The following is a 24,993-nucleotide window of genomic DNA, read 5'->3' on the forward strand; positions in this document are numbered from 1 at the left end:
CCAGAAAACTACTAGAACTAATCAATGAATTTGGTAAGGTTGCAGGACACAAAATTAATGCACAGAAATCTCTGGCATTCCTATACACTAACAACGAAAAAATCAGAAAGAGAAATTAAGGAAACAATCCCATTTACCATCACAACAAAAAGAATAAAATACCTAGGAATAAACCTACCTAAGGAGGTGAAAGACTTCTACTCAGAAAAGTATAAAACACTGATGAAAGAAATCAAAGATGACATAAACAGGTGGAGAAATATACCACATTCTTAGACTGGAAGAATCAATATTGTGAAAATGACTATACCACCCAAAGCAATCTACAGATTTAATGCAATCCCTATCAAACTACCAGTGGCATTCTTCACAGAACTAGAACAAAAAATTTTACAATTCTTATGGAAACACAAAAGACCCCAAATAGCCAAAACAATCTTTTTTTTTTTTTTAAATTAATTAATTATTTATTTATTATTTTATGGCTCTGTTGGGTCTTCGTTTCTGTGCGAGGGCTTTCTCTAGTTGCGGCAAGTGGGGGCCGCTCTTCATCGCGGTGCGCGGGCCTCTCACCATCGCGGCCTCTCTTGTTGCGGAGCACAGGCTCCAGACGCGCAGGCTCAGTAATTGTGGCTCATGGGCCTAGTTGCTCTGCGGCATGTGGGATCTTCCCAGACCAGGGCTCAAACCCGTGTCCCCTGCATTGGCAGGCAGATTCTCAACCACTGCGCCACCAGGGAAGCCCCCCAAAACAATCTTGAGAAAGAAAAACAGAGCTGGAGGAATCAGGCTACCCAATTTCAAACTATACTAAAAAGCTACAGTAATCAAGACAGTATGGTACTGGCACAAAAACAGAAATATAGATCAATGTTAGAAGACAGAAAGCCCAGAGATAAACCCACGTACATATGGTCACCTTATTTTTGATAAAGGAGGCAAGACTATACAATGGAGAAAAGACAGCCTCTTCAATTAGTGGTGCTGGGAAAACTGGACAGCTACATGGAAAAGAATGAAATTAGAACACTCCCTAAGACCATACACAAAAATAAACTCCAAATGGAGTAAAGAACTAAATGTAAGACCAGACACTATAAAAGTCTTAGAGGAAAACATAGGAAAAACACTCTTTGACATAAACCACACAGCAAGATCTTTTTTGACCCACCTCCTAGACTAAAGGAAATAAAAACAAAAATAAACAAATGGGACCTAATGAAACTTAAAAGCTTTTGCACAGCAAAGGAAACCATAAACAAGATGAAAAAGACAACCCTCAGAAAGGGAGAAAATATTTGCAAATGAAGCAACTGACAAAGGATTAATCTCCAAAATTTACAGGCAGCTCATGGAGCTCAGTATCAAAAAAACAAACAATCCAAATAAAAAATGGGCAGAAGACCTAAATAGACATTTCTGCAAAGAAGACATACAGATGGCCAAGAGGCACGTGAAAAGATGCTCAACATCCCTAATTATTAGAAAAATGCAAATCAAAACTACAATGAGGTATCACCTCACACAGGTCAGAATGGCCATTATTAAAAAATCTAGAAACAGTAAATGTTGGAGAGGGTGTGGAGAAAAGGGAACCCTCCTGCACTGTTGGTGGGAATGTAAATTGATACAACCATTATGGAGAACAGTATGGAGGTTCCTTAAAAAACAAAAAATAGAACTACCATACGACCCAGCAATCCCACTACTGGGCATATACCCTGAGAAAACCATAATTCAAAAAGAGTCATGTACCAAAATGTTCATTGCAGCTCTATTTACAATAGCCAGGACATGGAAGCAACCTAAGTGCCCATCAACAGATGAATGGATAAAGAAGATGTGGCACATATATACAACGGAATATTACTCAGTCATAAAAAGGAACAAAACTGAGTTTTTTGTAGTGAGGTGGATGGACCTAGAGTCTGTCATACAGAGTGAAGTAAGTCAGAAAGAGAAAAACAAATACCATATGCTAACACATATATATGGAATCTTAAAAAAAAAAAAAAAAAGAAAGAAAATGGTCAGAAGAACCTAGGGGCAAGATGGGAATAAAGATGCAGACCTACTAGAGAATGGACTTGAGTATACGGGGAGGGGGAAGGGTAAGCTGGGACAAAGTGAGAGAGTGGCATGGACATATATACACTACCAAACGTAAAATAGCTAGCTAGTGGGAAGCAACTGCATAGCACAGGGAGTTCAGCTTGGTGCTTTGTGACCACCTAGAGGGGTGGGATAGGGAGGGTGGGAGGGAGGGAGATGCAAGAGGGAAGAGATACGGGGACATATGTATATGTATAACTGATTCACTTTGTTATAAAGCAGAAACTGGCTTCCCTGGTGGCACAGTGGTTGAGAATCTGCCTGCCAATGCAGGGGACACAGGTTCGAGCCCCGGTCTGGGAAGATCCCATATGCCGCGGAGCAACTAGGCCCGTGAGCCACAATTACTGAGCCTGCGCGTCTGGAGCCTGTGCTCCGCAAGAAGAGAGGCTGCGATAATGAGAGGCCCGCGCACCGCGATGAAGAGTGGCCCCCGCTTGCCGCAACTAGAGAAAGTCCTCGCACAGAAACGAAGACCCAACACACCCATAAATAATAAATAAAGAAAAAGAAAAAAGAAAAAAAAAAGCAGAAACTGACACACCATTGTAAGGCAATTATACTCTAAAAGATGTTAAAAAATAAAAACAAAAAATAGAACTATCATATGACCCAGCAATCCCACTACTGGGCATATACCCTGAGGAAACCATAATTCAAAAAGAGACATGTACCACAGTGTTCATTGCAGCACTATTTACAATAGCCAGGACATGGAATCAACCTAAATGTCTATCAACAGATGAATGGATAAAGATGTGGCACATATATACAATGGAATATTATTCAGCCACAAAAAGAAACGAAATTGAGTTTTTTGTAGTGAGGTGGATGGACCTAGAGTCTGTTATAGAGAGTGAAGTAAGTCAGAAAGAGAAAAACAAATACCGTATGTTAATGCATATATATGGAATCTAAAAATTGAAAAATGGTATTCATGAACATAGTGGCAGGGCAGGAATAAAGATGTAGAGATAGAGAATGGACTTGAGGACATGGAGCGGGAGGGAGAAGCTGGGGCGAAGTGAGTATAGCATCAACATATACACACTCCCAAATGTAAAATAGATAGCTAGTGGGAAGCAGCAGCATTGCACAGGGAGATCAGCTCGGTGCTTTGTGACCACCTAGAGGGGTGGGATAGGAAGGGTGGGAGGGAGACTCAAGAGGGAGGGGATATGGGGATATATGTATGCATATGGCTGATTCACTTTGTTGTACACAGAACTAACACAGTATTGTGAAGCAATTACACTCCAAGAAAGATCTATTAAATAAAAAATTATTCATTATAAAAGACTTAGAAAAGTGAAGAATTAGAAAGTAAAATGGTATGGGTATAGAAACTTCTAAGAAACATAAGACATTTTGTGGCATGTCACAAGTTGCATGGAAAATCCTACTCCTAAAAAACTATAGCCCTCTGAAAGTGATCCATGATAGGTTAATAGCTGTTTTCAGTTCCACAAAGATAACCTGAAAGTCCTTCAGCACTACCTACCTACCACACTTCTCTTCCATAAGAAGATGGAATAGACAGAAGGAATAATTTCATGCATAAGAGTTTAGCTGAGGGTGTCAGGGATATAGCAACAGAGGCAAAAAAGCCTCCCACACAGTGACAACTAACAGAGAACTTTTGAGTCAAAGTCAGTCAAAGAAACAGAGAGACCCAAGGAGAGGTTCTTCGTGCAAAACAGCAGCCACTGGCCAATCACAGTTCATGAGTGAACACATCGTGGAAAAGACTGAATTCCATATTGGGCTTTTCAACCATTCCCACCCACTCACAGGCGATAATCACTGCCACTAATTAAGAAACCAAATGACAATAAGAATCAACTGCATGGAAAAAATAATTTAAAGAAAGCAGTATCATCTCTTGTCAGAAACTATACCTGCTGGAAGGGAACACCTGAGAGATAAAGCAGAGACTGTAGTTCTGGGCAAACAGATAAACTGTTTACTAGGAAACACAAAAGTTCACATAATCTTTCTCAAATGTCTACAAAACCTCACCTCCTTCCATTCTGCTCCCATCACCCCATACTTCCTAGGCTGCCATCCTGCTACTCCTCTTTTCATTTCCCAAACATTCCAGTTTCCCCCTCTTCCGTGCATTTGAATACAGCATTCTTCTGCCTAAGAGCCCTTTTCCCTTTTCCAGTCCACCACCACTCATATATAATCTTCAGAACAACTTAAAATACATCTCCTTTGTGAAGCCTATTCTGACTTTCGGCGATAACACAAATTGCTCCATTCTCAGTGGCTTTACTTTAGTCCGTTATAGCAGTAATCATATTGCATGATATTGCCATTAGATTATAAAGCTGCCAAAAACAGGGATCTTAATTTGTTTGTAATTTTAGGTCTAGCATCTAATTCAGCATTTGATACACAGTAGGTGCTCACATTATTTTGATTAAAATTTTTAATAAATGTAGAATAGAGGAAGTAATAATACATGCTCTATCTACTTTACAAATGAGATACATATGTGAAAGTACTTTGAAAAGTATAAAGTACCATCTATGTCACTGCAGAAGAGATGATGACTACAAAAATGACTGTTAGTGTCATTAGCATTTTCATTTCTGTAGAATCTCTGCGCACCTACCGAAGAGTGAGTGGAGAAAGGGAAAGGACAGAAAGCCCATTGTTACTGAGCATTATTATGTGTCAGGCACTGTTTTAAGTCCTGGCACTGAAAGATGAGTCAGAGTTAAATATTAGGCAGAAAAGTAAAGGTAAAGTGTTTCAGGGAGACAAACAAGTGCAAAGGCCATGTAGTAGGGAGGCTGCATGACATCTGAGAACGAACAGCTTTGCTAGTGCACAGAGTATGTTCCCAAGATGCAGATAAGAGCCACCATGTTAAGAATTTTGGTCTTGATCTTAAGCATAATAACAGAAACTTTGGAGCTAACCAATTTAATGCTAATAGGTTAAATCAAGAATGCACAAAGAGTATCTCTGGAGTCCAATTCCCTTCCCCTACTTCCTGTCTCTCCCCACTGACAGGACCGGTGACCACCACTTACAGGTTTAGCCCTATTCTAAGTTCAGAGAAAAAAAAATTGGTTCTTTGGGTTCCACCTTCACATAGAGCTTCTCATGACATCTAAAGAAATCTCTTAAGAGAGATAGTATACCTGTTAAGGTATTGTAAGTTTTAAGGAGGTGGTATAGCACAATAGAGAGAATTTTGGACTCTGGATGTATGTCATCTGGCTTCAAATTCGGGCTCAACATTTATAAGCTAAGTGGTCTTAGGTTGTCCTGAGAATTAAATGACCTAACCCATGTGACTAGCACATAGAAAATACTAAATGAAAGTGAGCTGTTATTGCTGATATTATTATAATTACTATACTAATATTATTAGGAAAGAGAAAACTTTAAATGTCCTAGACTTACTCAGGTTCCTTAACTCTTAATTCTATATTCTTGCCATCTCAAATGGGCAAGTTAAAACTTGTTATGCTGATTTTTACCATAGTTCCAATAACTGAACTCCTGACTTATTCCTTTGGCCAAGTTGCCACCTTCTGACTTGGGGCAGTTAAGGTGGGGAAACAACATTAAATTTGGAGTCAGAGGACCTGTGTTCAAGTTCAAGCTAAAAATACCGTAGCTATAATTTATGGCACAAAACTCTAGAGTCTTAATTACCTACTTCACATAATAGAGCAAGCTCTAAATTGATTCTTTTAAATTAATTTATTAATTTATTATTTATTTTTGGCTGCGTTGGGTCTTGTTGCTGTGCGCGGGCTTTCTCTAGTTGCGGTGAGCGGGGGCTACTCTTCGTTGCGGTGCGTGGGCTTCTCATTGTGGTGGCTTCTCTTGCTGTGGAGCACGGGCTCTAGGTGCATGGGTTTCAGTAATTGTGGCGCGCGGGATCAGTAGTTGTGGCCTGTGGGCTCTAGAGCACAGGCTCAGTAGTTGTGGCACACGGGCTTAGTTGCTCCGTGGCATGTGGAATCTTCCTGGACCAGGGCTTGAACCCATGTCCCCTGCATTGGCAGGCAGATTCTTAACCACTGCGCCACCAGGGAAGCCCTAAATTGATTTTTAAAGAAAATCCTACCTCTGCCAATGGTCATGCCCTACTTTTAGATGACTAGAAATAGTTTAAAGATTCTATTTTCATTAGGCTCCTTACATTTCATTAAAGTATGTCAATCTCACCTTTAGCTAGCTCAATGTTAAAGCATATGGCTCTAAATTTATCTAAAATATCTATAATTTATTTCCTGTCATGAACCAGAAGCTTGGATGAGAGAAATATATTTATGAAGATATATCAAAAGTAACAGTCTGTTCACTCCAATGAATAGTCAAAAATTTATCAGAGAGCTACATATTTGGACTACATTGTTTTGGCCTCCACAGAATTGCTTTTATTAAACTGTACTTTGCTGACATCAGAAACTTCAGTGAAACTCAAGAGTTGAATTCACTGTATAAAAACTGATTAAGTGAACAAATAATATAGTCACTTTTTTTAAGTACAATAAATAAGTTAGGTATTAAAATGATTAATGGCAATGGTGAAGTCCAGCTCCTACCTTTTGTCCAGGATGGTTTTCCTAACCATTTATTCAATTTTATTTCATAAAGCCTACTGTTATCATGTGCTTTTGTTTAGACCTATCTGCCTCTCTAGACCAGATGGTATGAAAGACTGTCTCAAAGGAAAGAAGTGGCTATTCTACGTCTTACACTTCTGGAGAAACTGAGTCTTGATTAAGTATCCTTAAGACAAATACACATACACATCAACCTGTAGAAATTTGTTATTTCAGTGTATCCTAAAGTATAATTAATTTTTAAATTCATACTACTGGTCTAATTTGCATATCTGGTGGGGAAATACATGTGAGCAAGGTTGATATTCAACAATGACACTAAAACTTTTCATTTTTGTAAAGTTTTAAAAACACATCTAACAAATATAAATACACACAAAAATATTTGATAAGAAGGATGATATCTGATACTCACTCTAAGCCCAGGAAATCCCGGAGGACCAATGCTACCTACAAGTCCCTAAGTAAGAGAAATGTGCAAAATTGGTTAAATATGATTCCAAACTACTAAGGGTATTTTCTAAAGATGAAGACAAAAATTTCTAGGAAAAAATATATCAAAATTTACCTTCTTTCAGCTAACTTCTGCAACTTCCCTACTCTTATGCATCCTCCTAAGAAGTGCAAACCTCTGGTGGCAGCTTATATTCTTTAAAAGTGGCCCTGGCTTCATGCTTTTAGATACTAGGACTACCACCTAGCCTAGGATATAGATTTCTCTGTGTCTCCTATGTACCTAAATAAAGGAAGTAAATCCCATTAATAATCAGCATTATAAACATAATTAGCCTATATGTAGTATGAAAAGACAAGTGGTCAGCATGTCAGGTGAGAAGAGCATTTTCAGATGATTTAAAACACTTATCAGCTCTTTTGAAGTACATTATTTAAATTTTCTAAATTTCTCATTTATGAAACTGAAATAGTAATATTGTTTTCATTTTGTATAGAATTAAAACTGTAATTAAAACTCTAATATATATATATATATATATATATGAGCTTTTGAAAATTTTCTTAAAGCACTATACAAATGTAAGAAATTACCAACCTTGTTAAATTATTTGTATGAAATTTAAAATTATCTATATTAATTTTTCCAGTTGATTCATGATGGGTCTTTGTGACAGTCTTAAACTCATCATTACAGTCTTTGTGATAATTCCTACTCTACTCCATGTCAGAGTTGCATCATTTACAGGGTACAAAGTATAAGAATACACCCTCCCTTTATTTTTGCATTTCAAATTCTGTTTTGAAACAAAGGTACAGTATAAAATATAGAGAATAATAAACCAATAAACTGAAAATATCCAATTTATTCTTACATTCTAAAGAAGACTCCAAATGCTCTTCCAGAAGTATTATATTTTAAATATAAACAGCAGACTTCAAAGAGAAAATTTTTAAATATTGTTAGGAGTCCAACCCTAACAAACTTCATGTATATTTAACTGACAAAACATTAAATAAGATGGCTTCACACTAGGTATGCAAGGACATAAATGGTATTAAAGAAAAAATGTAAATAATGCTTTACTTTATTATGTCTGAAATGGGAAGCTCCCCAGAATCATGGGCAAGAATAAGATGGTAAACATTCTGCTTAAGACATGATTCAACTTTTCAACAATCTGTTTGGAAATCAGTTCTACTCTTATTTTATCTTCCAAGCCTTATAACAAATAAAACTTTTGCTAAATTCACTGAATTAGCTAATACAGTTATAATTTAGAAAAAAATAAAAAAGAAACTATTTTCAAACACTTTATTTTAAGCATAAATGCTAATAATTTACATAGTCTAAATATAGGAACTATTCCTAATTTATGATCCAAGGATTTAGTAGTTGATTCTAATTCACCTTAAAAATCTTATGAAAACAATGTGTACATGACATATATTGGGGGATAGCCATTTTTTGAGGGCAAAAAGTAAAGACATTTCTGCCTAGTGTCAAAAAGCAGCATTCCATCATCATCCTTTGATAATATAATTAAACTAATTTTAGAATTTTAACTTCCTAATCTGAACATAGATATCTAAACAATCCCCCCCAAAGACTTCTCTATAAAATACTGAAAAGTAAGGTGGATCAATGACAGGTTTGAGTCCAAAAGAGCAATCACCAAATGCACAATTTTTACATGAGGCTTGTTAGTACCTTGATGTACATGAAAGGTTTTTTTTCCCCATGCCCCTCCCCACAAATATACAAGTCAGTATCGTGATTGTATACTTCTAATATTTTAAATAATCAGTCATGTTTAACATGGTCAAAATAATTAATTTTAATGATTATCTCTCAAGACAGAATTTATAACACTTTTGTCTTATTTCCCATGCTGTAAAACCACAAAGTGGAATGTGCTCAGTGGTATCAAAACTGTCTGGCCAAGAGTGCTTGTCAGGAATGTGGTAATGAGAATGGCAAGTACAGTTGCTATGAAGTCTTGAGTGATGTTAGACTGCGAGGGTGGACCATCACAATTTACTCACAGGACTGCCATCAGGACCTGCGGGGCCTCTGTCTCCAAAGTCACCTGGAAAACCCTGGCCCAAAGAAAAAAGAAAGAAATGCTATTACAGCCAAAATAGATAAAGAATTCATTTTTGCTGTGTTTTCTGATAAGGAACTTAGTAATAGGAAATATTTATTTCCTAACCTATAAATTATAGTGCAACAAAAATGTGTATTTGTTTTGCATAACACTTAATTGATTTTAAGTACACTATTTCTATAGTTTATGAAATTATTTTACATGACACTCAATATATACAGAAAGCTAAGCTGCAGGAAATAGAAATTTGTTATCCATTATGTAAAGAATCACTGAATGAGAAGAAACAGAACCAAGATTTCCAGCTGACCAATCCATTAGTTTTGTCCACTACTTCATGCTGTTCCTATACACACACCACAGAGAATGAAATGACTATTAATATTTAGCATGTGCTTAGCACACTTACCTTGGCTAAAGGCTTTATACACATTATTATATATGCACTACTTCATTTCATCTTCATAGTAGGTCAAATCAATGAGTACTAACATCCTCACTTCATAGTTGAGGAAGTTAAAGCCCAGAGAGGTTAAATCACTTGCATCCACTAGTGTTGGGTGGGACTGAGCTTTGAATGCAGGCAGTCTGATTGCAGAGTCAGTGCTTGTTCTACTATGCTATATTGAATACTTTAACTCATCATTCCAAGATACAATACAACATGTAAAAACATCATTTAAGAAAAGGGAAAATGCACATAAATATTGTAAATACAAAATTTATACAAAATATAAAATACAAAAGTGCGATTGAAATATAAGCTTCCCAAAGGTCTATTGAGAATTCTACACAGTAAAACTGTGAAGGACAGGAAATTAACACACTTCCTCATTATAAATTCTATTGTAAAATAACTCAATTACTCAGTTACTCTTGCTTTATATACTCAAAGTTTTTCTCTAGAGATTTACCATTGAGTTTATCAACTTCAAAGCTCCCTTTTTAAAAGGCTTCTTTAAAATATTCTTTATAATACTTATTATGAACACTTTGACAACACTCATTTTTAACAACTTATAAGGCTAACAAAATAAAGTACATTATTAGATTCTTATAATCTTTCATTTAGGCAAGCCAGTATTAAATATTATGTGTTCAACAGATTGCCAAAAATCATTGGTTCACTAGTATAAACACGAATGGGCTAAGCTGAAAAGATGGTTTAACAATGGAAAAAAAGGTATGACGTTTCTAAGACATAGTTAACTCGTAGGAGTGGTTTCTCTTATTTTGTAATGAGAGGATAATGCAAAAACCATCTGTATAGTCAAACATATTGCAGCCATACCCCCTTCAAAGTCAGTTGAAATTCAGGCAGGCATTTTGCTCTCATTGTCCTTGGAAGTCAAATCCTGTTGACAATAAGCTCACAAATCTGCAATACATCATTCCATACAGTATGAATTATTATGGGTATTTGAAAGTATTTATGATACACAGGTAATGAAAAAGTAGAAGAAAAATACTGTAATAAATCTGAAACATAAGAGATGATTGACTTTTTAGATGGATCATTAAGTAGGTTTTCCAGAAACCCCAGTGAAATAATAAAGAATGGGGGACATACTGCATGATTCCGTTAATGTGAAATGTTCAAAATAGGCAAATCTATGGAGGTAGAAAGTAGATTAGTGGTTGTCGAGGCCTGGTGATGTGGTGAAGAGCTGGAGAGTGACTGCTTACAATACTGGGTTTCTTTCTGAGGTGATGAAAATGTTCTAAAATTAGTGCAATGGCTGCACAAGTCTATGAATATACTAATAACCACTGAATTGTACACTTTAAAGGGGTGAATTTTATGGTATGTATATTACATCTTAATAAAGTTTTTCTCATAAAACAAGGAAACAATTGGTCTGGACAAGGAGTGGGATTGCTGAAAACATCTTTGGGGACTCACTCAGGATTGCCTAGAGGATGTGCTCTTTGGGACCGACTGGCCCCCCACCCTCATCCAGTGGGAGGAGCTGCTTTCCAGTTCAGCGTCCCACAGAACTACTGATTTCTCCCTGCTAGGAGAAGGGCGAGAACTGTGATTAGTTCTCCACTTATCACAAAGCCTGTATTTTCTACAACCAGCATGAAAACAATGAAATAAGCACTTATTGATTTCAACTTCCTATTCTTTTGGTAGTTCAATAATATGTATAATAAATATTAGCTGTTCAACTTCACTTTGCCCCCAAAACAATTTAGTTGAACTGAGAATGCACCTACTTTAAATTTTTTTATGTATTATTTCTCTTCTCACTTTACTACGCATTAAGCAGTTCATTTTTAACTCTCTATTCTAGATAGAGATATCTTTTTGTTTTAACCCATCTTACAGGTTGACCATTGTGTCATCAATATTTGAAATAATTCCTACATTTTCTTGTTTCATGAAATATAGTACAGTTAATGCCATAAAAAGCATCATTATATTTGGCTACATATTGGACATATATTTTCTTTTGAAGAAAATCATGCCAATGTTTTATATTGTTAAATATGTCACTGCTTGTACAGTGTTATTCAGTTGTTATTTCAATTTTGGCAACTATATGCATTTTTTTTTTTTTTTACTGTAGGTAAAGCTCTGAAATCCTTTAATAAAATAAACCTAAGTATTTGCAACCATATATCTTCACTGTAAAAAAAATGATCTTAAAGACTGGTTGTGAAATATGGAACAGTAGTGACAAAACACTTTGCCTTCTAACTTAGAATACAAAAGACACAGTTTCTACAATTTCTTTCTCCACTTGAAAGAATTTGTTGCAAAATGAAATACTAAATTTTCTCTCATATTTACTTAGTGGAAAATTATAACCCCTAATTTAATCAAACTGTGTTCTCTTAGAAATATCCTCCTACTACCAAAGGATATAATGGCGATTTTCCAGGATAATCATCCATAGGAAAGCTAGAGTTTTTGCCCTTTTTGCCCAACTTGCCAATTTCATGAATGTAATAATCATCTTCTCTGTCATACTGAGGGAAGTAAGTCAGAGAAAGACAAATATCATATGATATCACTTATATGTGAAATCTAAGAAAATGGTACAAATGAACTTATTTACAAAACAGAAATCAAGTTACAGATATAGAAAACAAACTTATGGTTACCAGTGGAAAAAGGGAGGGAAGGGATAAATTGGGAGATTGGGACTGACATATACACACTACTATATATAAAATAGATCATTAATAAAGACCTACTGTATAGCACAGGGAACTCTACTCAATACTATGTAATGGCCTATATGGGCCATTACATCTAAAAAAGAGTGGATATATGTGTACGTATAACTGATTCACTTTGCTATAAACCTGAAACTAATGCAACACTGTATGTTGTGTCAACTATACTTCAATAACAAATAAACAAGTAAATAAATGGCATGCCAGAGTTGCATTGTTACTTCTGTGAACATAATTCTCTTTTTTACATTTTCATTGTTTTGATCAGTTGTAAAATTTTATTTTGTAAAGAATATAACATTTCAGGGATTTCACTTGATCTCTTCAAGTTATGAATAATTTTCTTGCTCATTTCCACTGTTTGATCACTGTAGTGGACAGATTTTGAGGTGACTCTTAATGATTCCTACCTCCTGTTGCCCACATCTTTGTATGATACCCTCCCTTTGTGTGTGGTGGGACTATGACTTGCTTCTTCTAACACATAGAATAGAGCAAAGGTGATGGGATGCCAATGATGTGATTACGTTATACTACATAAGAGTCCATCTTAGCAGCCTGGAGCTAGAGTCTTCCTGAGTTTGATGAAATAAGCAGCTGTGTTGGAGAGGCCCACACAACAGGGAACTGTGAATGACCTCTAGGAACTGTGGACAGTCCATAGGACCTGAAGTTGGGCGATAGCCAAAAGCCAGAAAAGAGCCAGGGCCTCTTGGTTCTACAACCTCAAGGAAATGAATTCTTCTCACAACCTGAATGAGCTTGGAAGTGAACTCTTCCCCAGTCAAGCGTCCAGATGATAATGCAGCAGCTGACACTTTGACTGCAGAAGACCTAGTTAAGTAGTATCTGGACTGCTGACTGATGAAAACTATGAGATTTATTAATGGGTGTATTTTAAGCTTCTAAGTTTGTGGTATTTATTATGTAGCAACAGATAGAAAACTAATACAATTGGTAATTAAAACTACTTTAAATAAAGTCCTATTTGTACAACTTACTGTGTGGTAATGCTCAATGTAAGACTTCTCACACTGTTTCTAGATTTTAAAAATTTAAGTAAATAATATTTTTGAAGATTTTCTACTGCTTTTAATTCTCTATTGAAAATTATAATCCATGAATAATCAATATCAGTTAAATAAATTTAAAAATTTATATTTACTTTAAAATTTTTACTGTAATCTAATTAAATATCTTTTTAAAACTGCATAATTCTACCATTTCCTATCCATCTAGCTGCCAACATAAACAATTTTTATCATGCTTCATGAATTTTGTTTCTATACCTATGATATACAAAATTTAAGAGTAATATGAATTGTTTAATAATACAAAATGTTTCTCAGTCTCTGGGAATTTCTCAGTCTCAGCTGTTGCAAATATTGCACTAGTTCTACTACCTCTGAAACCAAAAATCAGAACACAAAGAGAGGCAAGAAAATAGAAGGTTTGCATTACTTGAAGCAGTACTTCATTATACAAGAGCCTATTGCATTCATACTAAAAGGAGAATTAGACAAGTAAATTCATCTTTCCTCAGCCAAAGTGCTTCTACTGCCTGCTCAGTCCTCATCGCAATCTCAAGCAGTTTCCGTCTCTAATGTTGGCAGTGGTACCAGCTACAAAACTTCATGTCAGATGTGAGGTTATAAGCAAGAGATGTGGAGAAGAATTTCTCTGAGCCTTGAACATTATTAAAATACTTTCGTAGCCAGCCTCAAAGATGGACCCTCATGATTCTCACTACCTGGTATTAATCCCCTTGTGTAGTGTCCCCCCATTTTGACTCCTGGCTGGCCTATGTGACTAACAGAATATAGAAGTAACAGAATGTGAATTCTTAGGCTAGGTCATAAAAGGCACTATACCTTTCACTTTGCTCCCATGGACCACTTGCTCTGGTGGAAGCCAAAACCATGCTGTGAAGACACTCAAGTTGCCATGTGGAGAGTTCCCCATGGGGAGGAAATGAGACTTCCCACCAGCCAGTAAGTGAGCCACCTTAATAGCAGATCAGCCGCAGTCAAGCCTTCAGATGACTGCAGTCTTGCCCAAAATCTTGACTGTAACCTCATATGAAACCCTAAGCTAGACCCACCCAAATAAGCCACTCCCAAATTCCTGACCCACAGAAACTATAAGAAATAATATATATTTATTATTACTGTTTTAAACCACTAACATGGAGCAATCTGTTACATAGCAATAGGTAACTAATACGTAATAACAAGAATGGATGTCTAGGATTACAGGTCATACAATGCCAATGCTAAGTGCTAAATCCTGAGTGATGGGAAAATCATGTGTTTTTTAAATACATTTTATTTTATTTGTTTGTGATGTACAGGGTCCTCTAAAGTGCAGAGCCCAGATCAAGTTTCTCTCTTGCCTGGGTCTGATGGTACTGTTATCAAACATGGTAGTTATCAAACATTAAGAACAAAAGAGTATTCTAGACTTGGTATGCCTGAATATATATGTGGTGTTAATATTGTAGACTACATACAGATACTATACTTGGTGGTATAGCTAAATATCAGGAAACAGTGGAAAACTTATTGCTTAGGGAGTCTAGTAAAAGAATTATTTTCCTAGTTCTACAAAGACATTAGAAAAACACTGAATATAAAATAACTAGAGAAACATGAGGACTAAAATAACCATAAAATACTGGTGACTATATTTATGGAATTAAAAAATAAAAGCATTGCAAAATTTTTCTGTTAAAGACTACAATTAACTATGAACACATTTTGCTCTTTCTAAAGAACAAATGTTTAGAAACAATATATTCAATCTAAAGTAGAGATAAATTAAAATTATCATAAAAGACATATATACTAAACAGGCATTAGTGATAAAGTAAACAGGCATTACCAATAAAAAAAGAAATTCAACTTTTTCCAAGATGAAGCAATGAAAACAGAAGACTGCACTAAATTGTCTAGGACTAGACACACTAACGTAAAACCCAGAGGTTAATTTTACACATTCTACACATGAATACATACTACTAGAAAATCCTGATATTTTAAAATCCTTCAAAGGGAAACACAGTTACTGTAGGTAAAGGCTAGAGTGTAAAGTGCTCTATGATAATCCAGCCTCTGCCTCTTTCTTTTTCTTATAGGTAAGACAATTTGATCCACATTTCAAGGTCAATCATGTCCTAACAGTTGAGACTAATTTTAAACTTAGGTAGGAATTTAATGGGTTTTAGACAAATTCTTGGAGATTTAGCATCAAGTCAGGCTTACTGTTAACCTAGCTATGATCTGGGCCTCAGTTCTCAGGCTCAAGTTCCTGCCTTGCTCTTAAAGAATGGTTACCAGCTTGTACTCTAATTCTGGGAATTGGAATCTGCCTTTTTCCTGTGTTCAAGAACCAGTTTTGTCACACATTATCCCTCAATCATAAGGGCCACGCCTCATTCTTGCCATTTTCCCACACTGAGAATACAAGCCAAGCCAAACCTCACTTCCATATTTGCACTCTCATTTCCACATTCCTGATTTTGATAACTTACAAGACTCTCTTGAGTTTTCCCTTACATTATCCACCCTGAAAATAAATGCCTGCCTGAATTCCCATTTGTTGGTGTCATACCTCTATGAAATCATGCTCTTCCTGGACTTCCCCAAAGTTACCAACTATAGTTCATTGGGCATCCCTCTTCTCAGTAACTGACCCGACCTTGAAGATGGGTTTAATTCAAAGTACTGGTCTCTTCATACATCTTGTCAAGCTATAGTTAGCCAAACATAGTTACTACAGATCATCCCAGTAGAATCCAGAAAATACATGTTTCCTGAAAGAGGCAGAATCACTGAAAAATTAATGACAATATTTGGTAATGCTCTAGCAACAGAAGTTCTTTCTTTATGAATTAACTTCAAACCTTTCCTGGGACAAAGAAAACACTGTCTCCAAATTCTCCATAAAATGTATGTATTTGAAACACGGTTGTGCAATACGTATTTAAGATTGTTTGGGGCTAAAGATAGAACTAATAACAGATGTCTAACAGAAGGATTTTATATTCTGAAATTCTAACACTGGAGTTAGAAGCCAAAATACAGTTTACTTTAAATAGACTCTTCTAACAGAAAGCTGTAAGAGAAAAGGAGACACTCCTTTTTATAGTTGGAAAAGTAAACATCTCTGAAGTCCCGGTGCCTTAAGGGTGTTATTTTGTTCACTATTCTAAGGCTGCGATATTTTGATATTCATAGGAAGAAAACTGAGTACTCTTTTGCTCTTTGTCAAACTTCAAATACAATATGATTTGATTATTTATAATCTATTATTATCAGATCTGAAAAAGTCCTTAGAAAACCTGTGTATTTTGACAACAGTTTTCTAGGTACTGTTGAGAGTCAATCCAAATCTCCAATACCATGTTACCTTCAATCCTGGAAAAATCAGTTCTGGCATAGATATTTTAGGTCGTGGAGCTACATAAATTTGCTTCAACTTACTACAAGAGACTACTGATTAAATCAATCTGGGAGCCCTGTAAAATGCTTTTTTAATAGCAGCTATAGAATTTCCTGACTGCGCACTACAGAATGAAGTTTGGAAACTTTGCACTAAAAAGGGAGCTACTTGGAATTAGTAACATATATAAAATATGAAGTTAACAAATACATATATATCCTCTTTCCCTGTGTCTCCCATTGTTTTAAACAGCATTCTTCTTTTCTATTATAAATCAGCAGATGGTTTTATGCTTTTAAATAATTTGGTTCATATCATATGCTCCAAGAAGCTTCTCAAAGACAGTAAAACATGTAAAATAGAACAGGAGTTCTTTGGTGTTTTAAAAAGAGTCCTGACCAATAAAGATTGTCTACTATCTTGTTTTTAAGATCTCTAATATTAACTGACAACAAGGATTTTGATCTAATTGTGACATTATAGGGAGTGTAGGAGGGAAGAAAAGGAAGAGGTAAGAACTATAATATCTCAATATCAAAAAGCATGAGTACACAAACACTGACTAATATGTAACTGATTACATAAGGCATTTAAAAATAATTGTGATTAGTAAGTACCTAATACTAAGATCTTAAAATCAAAAATAGTTTACAATACAAGGAAGAAAACCACTTCTCAAATGTCAACAACCTAAGACTAAGGAACAAATGAATTTGTTAATAAAACTACTTTTACATAGTCTGATCCTAAAATATACCAAATTCCTAACAAAACCAGTTTTTTACTTTTCCTGATTGAAAAAGCAAAAACACATTATGTGACAAATATTAACTCCATCTGCAAACTCTGAATAAATACAATGTTTTATTTTGGGGAAGAAAGAGTTTTCTGGGAAGATTTAAAATGAAATAACTTAACACAAACATTAATGTAAAAAATACCAGTACAAGGCTAAATAATAAATAACTCAAACAACCAAAATAATATGTTATTTTAAAATGTATCCATTTTCAACAGCATTCACATAATATTTATACTGTCTAGGAGAGGATATCTCTTACCTGTAAGTCTATAATTTCATTAAAACAATACAGACATCACTAAGGAAGCTGGCTCACAACAACTTAATTCCATGCTTAGTGTTTACTCAGGGAAATAAGTGATTCTTTGGCAACCAGTATGAGCATATGATTTATAGCAACATCTTCCCAAACTTAAGCTTAGCAATATTACTAACAATTTTGGACAGGACTTTGACTACTCCCCTATATATTTCTATGCTGCACAGGTATATGATGTCATGTCAGTACATATACACCTTCATATTTTTGTAAACTATTCACACCAAACATAGAGCTTTAGTACTCAGGTTAGAAACCAATACAGTAATCCAAAAAAGCTTATATTTATAGTGACCTAAACTTGGATTTTGAAGTTTTCTATGCCTACTGCCTTCACTATTTTGACTATCAGAGTGTTTCATATTTTATAATACAGAAAGTGAAGTAATTTATTTTACCAGTTTCTGGCTTTAATTTCAGAGACTCTAAAAATATAAGTGTAATATGTTACATAAAATTTAAGGAGTTATCTAAAAGAAGTTACTATTATTCTACAAATTACATGTTACAATAATTATTTAAAACTGAATCATGTCCAACAGGCACATGAAAAGATGCTCAATATGGCTAATTATTAGAGAAATGCAAATCAAAACTACAATGAGGTATCACCCCACACCAGTCAGAATGGCCATCATCAAAAAGTCTACAAACAATAAACACTGGAGAGGATATGGAGAAAAGGGAACCTTCCTACACTGTTGATGGGAGTGTAAATTGGTGCAGCCACTATGGATAACAGTATGGAGGTTCCTTAAAGAGTAAAAATACAGTTATCATATGATCCAGCAATCCCACTCCTGGGCATGTATCCAGAAAAGATGAAAACTGTACTTCGAAAAGGTACATGTACCCCAATGTTCATAGCAGCACTATTTACAATAGCCAAAATATGGAAGTAACCTAAGTGTCCACTGACAGAGGAATGGATAAAGAAGATGTGGTGTGTGTATATATATATAAACACACATATGTGTATGTGTGTGTGTGTGTATATATATATACACATATATTCCATTTTATATGGAATATATATATATATATATTAATATACATATTAATTATATATAATGGAATATTACTTAGCCATAAAAATGAATGAAATAGTGCCATTTGCAGCAATATGGATGGATGTGGAGATTATCATATGAAGTGAAGTAATCAAAGACAAATATATGATATCACTTATATGTGGAATCTAAAAAAGTGATACAAATGAACTTATTTACAAAACAGAAACAGACTCACAGACATAGACAACAAACCTATGGTTACCAAAGGGGAAAGGCGGAGAAGGGAGGGATAAATTAGGAGTTTGGGATTAACAGATACACACTACTATACATAAAATAGATAAACAACAAGGACTTACTGTATAGGATAGGGAACTATAGTGAATATCTTATAATAACCTATAATGGAAAAGAATCTGAAAAAGAATACATACATGTATAACTGAATCACTTTGCTGTACACCTGAAACTAACACAACATTGTAAATCAACTATACTTCAATTTTTAAAAAACTGAATCATATGCTATGCTCAAAGACTGACTAATTGTATCTACCTAAAATTTGAGGAAACAAGCTCATTTACAATGTAAGACTAATTAAATTAATTAAAGGGGAGTGGTGATTATAATAAAGTACATCTTATTCTAAGGACAGTAAATGAAATAACATGGATGGGATCCACATAGCTGTACCTTAATGAAGCACCAACCTACACTTCTAAATAGCTATGAAACCAGCAGAAGATTGGACATAACAGTCTTTGACATATGCTTAGCCAAAAATTTCTTAAATATGGGTCCTTTTTAGATTTCAGCATTTCCAGGTTTCTCTATTTTCTTTCACATGTATGGTTTCTGTCAGCTCTTTATTTTGGCCTGGATCCTTTAATTCTGCTTCTGTATTTGAATATCTACTTCATATATAACAACAAATAGTATACATAATTTAATAAATGACCAAGAGAAAATGTCCATATTTGTATTCACACACCTAATATCTTTCCACATCAAAGAGAGTGGAAACGTTAGCAAAAGATATCTTCCTTTTACTATTATTAAAACAGTAATAAGTGACAATTCTTCTCATGAAATTTGAATCATCTAAATTGAAATATAAGTGTCTCATGCCACATAATATCCCATACTAATATGTTTGCCCTTACTTAATGTCAAAGATATCTGAAGATCATTTTACTTATAATAAACAGAACATGGTGGAGCATTTATGCATAGGATAATATTCTGGAACAGTCTCTGAGGTCAACCTTGGCATAATTTGACTTGTGGGTGTAACTGTATCTTATTCTAAGTACAGTGATTTCCTCATAAACATGGTCAAATCATCCTGTGGTAAAATCAAGAGAAAGTACATATAGCATACATGACACAGTACAGCACTAGACAGATTTTTTATAATAAACACTATTTAGGAAAAACGGAATGCATGTGTTTTTCAAATATAATTTTTCTAAGATCTAAATCTATTACAAAGGCATATATCTTTAAAGAAATAAGACTTTACAAATTTTGTAATATAAAGAACAGTGCACTCAAAAAAAAGGACCCAGTGATCATTCCATTCACTATTTTTCCACAGTTTTCTTGAACTCCTCTTTTGAACTCAATAGCATCTGTTGGATAATTTTATAATTCCCTATGGAGTAAGAAACCAGAAGTTATCTATAAATTTCCATGGACGATTTTACAGTTCATTATGGAGTAGGGAAGTAGATAATACCTATATATTGTCAAGATAAAGTTAAGGGACTTCTGTGGTGGCACAGTGGTTAAGAGTCCACCTGCCAATGCAGGGGACATGGGTTCGAGCCCTGCTCCAGGAAGATCCCACATGCCGCGGAGCAATTAGGCCCGTGCACCACAACCACTGAGCCTGCGCTCTAGAGCCTGCAAGCCACAACTACTGAGCCTGCGTGCCACAACTACTGAAGCCTGTGTGCTCTAGGCCCTGTGTGCTGCAACTACTGAGTCCACATGCTGCAACTACTGAAGTCCACACAGCTAGAGCCCGTGCTCCGCAACAAGAGAGAAGCCACCGCAATGAGAAAGCACGCGCACTGCAACCAAGAGTAGCCCCCGATCGCTGCAACTAGAGAAAGCCCGCATGCAGCAATGAAGACCCAATGCAGCCCCCCCAAGGAAAGATAAAGTTAATATCTATATAAGACCAGCTATATTAATAAATAAAGATGGTAGCTACTTAAGTGATATATCACAGAGACTCTGTGAAAATGTTTCCTCAGTAATGCCTAAAATTCCACCATTAAAGATTACTTATTTTGTCTTAAACTATACTTAAAATATAATTACTAATGGGTAAGGTAATACTTTAAGCACTGGAAGTAATATAGTAGCATAAATAAATTAATTAGTTCTTTTACTGACAGCATACTTTGGTAGGAGATGGATGAAAAAAAATCAAGACATAGAATGGAGAAGACAAGAATAAAGAAGATGAACTTCACCTACTATCAATTTTGAGACAGCCCAATCTGCATATTTAGATTAGATATTTGACACATAATAGAGGTACTTCTGTTGGGATATGTGTAAGAGGGATAAAATGTAAAGAAATAATATACTAACATTCAGAAGTATAATAGAGTGTAATCAAATGAGATGGCATACAAAGTATTTAACAAAGTCCTTGAGACTAAAAATTGGTGATGATGGTAATGATGATGGAACAGTTTCTGCTGTTATAATTCTTACAAGATTAACTTTAATGTTGAATGTAATTGCAGGAAAACAAAATGTTTGGCTTACTTTTCATTTCTTGATAGTTTCATAAGTTTATCTTAATATGTTTAAATCTTTAAAGTGAAACCACTCCTATTCAACACAGTTTTGGAAGTCTTAGCCACGGCAATCAGAGAAGAAAAAGAAATAAAAGAAATACAGATTGGAAAAGAAGTAAAACTGTCACTGTTTGCAGATGACATGATACTATACATAGAAAATCCTAAAGATGCCACCAGAAAATTACTAGAACTAATCAATGAATTTGGTAAGGTTGCAGAATACAAAATTAAAGCACAGAAATCTCTTGCATTCCTATGCACACTAACAATGAAAGATCAGAAAGAGAAATTAAGGAAACAATCCCATTTACCATCACAACAAAAAGATTAAAATACCTCAGAATAAACCTACCTAAGGAGGCGAAAGACCTGTACTCAGAAAATTACACAACACTGATGAAAGAAATCAAAGATAACAAACAGATGAAAAAATATACCATGTTCTTGGATTGGAAGAATCAATATTGTGAAAATGACTGTACTACCCAAAGCAATCTACAGATTCAATGCAATCCCTATCAAATTACCAACGGCATTCCTCACAGAATTAGAACAAAAAATTTTACAATTTGTATGGAAACACAAAAGACCCTGATAGCCAAAGCAATCTTGAGAAAGAAAAATGGAGCTGGAGGAATCAGGCTCCCTGACTTCAAACTATACTACAAAGCTACAGTAATCAAGACAGTATGGTACTGGCATAAAAACAGAAATATAGATCAAAGGAACAGGATAGAAAGCCCAGAGATAAACCCATGCACATATGGTCACCTAATTTATGACAAAGGAGGTAAGAACATACAATGGACAAAAGACAGCCTCTTCAATAAGTTGTGCTGAGAAAACTGGGCAGCTACATGTAAAAGAATGAAATTAGAACACTATCTAAGACCATACACAAAAATAAACTCCAAATGGATTAAAGAACTAAATGTAAGACCGGACACTATAAAACTCTTAGAGGAAAACGTAGGAAAAACACTCTTTGACATGAACCACAGCAAGATCTTTTTTGACCCACCTCCTAGAGTAATGAAAATAAAAACAAAAATAAACAAATGACCTAATTAAACTTAAAAGCTTTTGCACAGCAAAGGAAACCATAAACAAGATGAAAAGACAACCCTCAGAATGGGAGAAAATATTTGCAACCAAAGCAACAGACAAAGGATTAATCTCCAAAATATACAAACAGCTCATGGAGGTCAATCAAAAAAACAAACAACTCAATCAAAAAATGGGCAGAAAACCTAAATAGATATTTCACCAAAGACATACAGATGGCCAAGAGGCATGTAAAAAGATGCTCAACATCACTAATTATTAGAGAAATGCAAATCAAAACTACAATGATGTATCACCTCACACCAGTCAGAATGGCCATCATCAAAAAATCTACAAACAATAAATGCTGGAGAGGATATGAAGAAAAGGGAACCCTCTTGCACTGTTGGTGGGAATGTAAATTGATACAGCCTCTATGGAGAACAGTATGGAGGTTCCTTAAAAAACTAAAACTAGAACTACCATATGACCCAGCAATCCCACTACTGGGCCTATACCCTGAAAAAACCATAATTCAAAAGGACACATGCACTCCAATGTTCACTGCAGCACTATTTACAATAGCCAGGACATGGAGACAACCTAAATGTCCAACGACAGATGAATGGATAAAGAAGATGTGTTACATGCATACAATGGAATATTACTCAGCCATAAAAAGGAATGAAATTAGGTCATCTGTAGAGATGTGGATGGACCTAGAATCTGTCATACAGTGTGAAGTAAGCCAGAAAGAGAGAAACAAATATTGTATATTAACACATATATGTGGAATCTAGAAAAATGGTACAGATGAACCTATTTGCAGGGCAGTAACAGAGATGTAGATGTAGAGAATGAACATGTGGACATGGTGGGGAATGGAGAGGGTGGGACAAATTGGGAAATTTGGATTGACATATATACACTACCATGGGTAAAATAGCTAGTGGGAACATGCTATAAAGCACAAGAAACTCAGCTTGGTGCTCTGTGATGACCTGGATGGGTGGGATTGGGGGTGGGAGGTGGGAGGGAGGTCCAAGAGGGAGGGTATACAGGTATACATATAGCTGATTCACTTCATTGTACAGCAGAAACTAACACAACATTGTAAAGCAATTATACTCCAATAAAGATGTTAAAAAAATACAATAAACATCTATGTAGTAAGGAAAAGGATCTTGGATTTACATTCGAAGGAGCTGGGCTCAATTCTTTATTTTACCACTTTTAACCATGTGATTCTGAGCAAGTATTTTAACATCACTGAGCCTCGTTCTCCTCACCCATATAATAGTGCCATTGTCCTATTCTATCTTCAAGAAATATTGCAAAGCTCAAAGAATAAAATGCTTTAAAAGGATATGAATATTCTGGTGAGATTTGTAATCCTTTAGTATTATAATCAGGATTTTAATTATACACACCAGAATTTTAGAAAAGCTGTTATTAAAGACATTTTTCTTCCTCACAGAGTAGAGAGCAGAGTATAGCACAGAACGTCTTACCCTAATAAATATCTTTGAATTGTAATAAAAAACAGCACAAGTGAAAAGCAAGTGGCTAATTAGCTATACCAACACAGCCAGGATAACCGAGGATGCTTTTTCTGAACCACGGTTTTCTCATTTGTTAAATAATGGGGTATTAGATAATGTCAAAATTTCCTCCCATCTCTGAAATTATTATATTATCTGGCAGAATTCACTTTACTTGATTTTTTTTAACATGAAAATATAAGAAACTAGTTTCTGAGCTAACATCTGAAGCAGGCGTTTTAAAAACCTCTAAAACATGAGGGTGAATAGTGCTTTCATTAGTGTTTTAAATTGTTCATGTATTTCCTGTGACATTTTAATTTTAGCACCTTGTCATGGGGATAAAGGTCTCTCCCACTGGTATATTAAAAGGGTTAGAAGTGTTACATTTCGAGTTATTTTTTAATCTAAATACCCCTTCACATTCTCAGGTATTACTGGATAGGCTGTTAAAGTGGCAAATTTTAAACTCTGTTGAATGAGATGGATTGTGATAACAAGAACAACAGCTACATTTGTAGTTTAACAGGTGAGAAATATGCATATAATTAGATTATACT

The 24,993-nt window shown here is 35.1% G+C and overlaps 1 protein-coding gene across 7 annotated transcripts in view; it reads right to left on the minus strand.

The window, feature by feature from the left end:
• Positions 1 to 24,993, minus strand: part of COL24A1 (collagen type XXIV alpha 1 chain) — a 389,632-nt gene that overhangs the window by 276,772 nt on the left and 87,867 nt on the right. For all 7 annotated transcript variants that reach the window (XM_057550626.1, XM_057550622.1, XM_057550627.1 and 4 more), the window contains 2 exons: positions 9,207 to 9,260; positions 7,123 to 7,167 (listed from right to left, as the gene is read on the minus strand). In XM_057550626.1, coding sequence (XP_057406609.1) covers positions 7,123 to 7,167; positions 9,207 to 9,260 — 99 coding nt within the window. The remainder of the gene's footprint in view (positions 1 to 7,122; positions 7,168 to 9,206; positions 9,261 to 24,993) is intronic.

This window comes from Balaenoptera acutorostrata, chromosome 1, assembly GCF_949987535.1.
Source record: "Balaenoptera acutorostrata chromosome 1, mBalAcu1.1, whole genome shotgun sequence".
NCBI classification, from domain to species: domain Eukaryota; kingdom Metazoa; phylum Chordata; class Mammalia; order Artiodactyla; family Balaenopteridae; genus Balaenoptera; species Balaenoptera acutorostrata.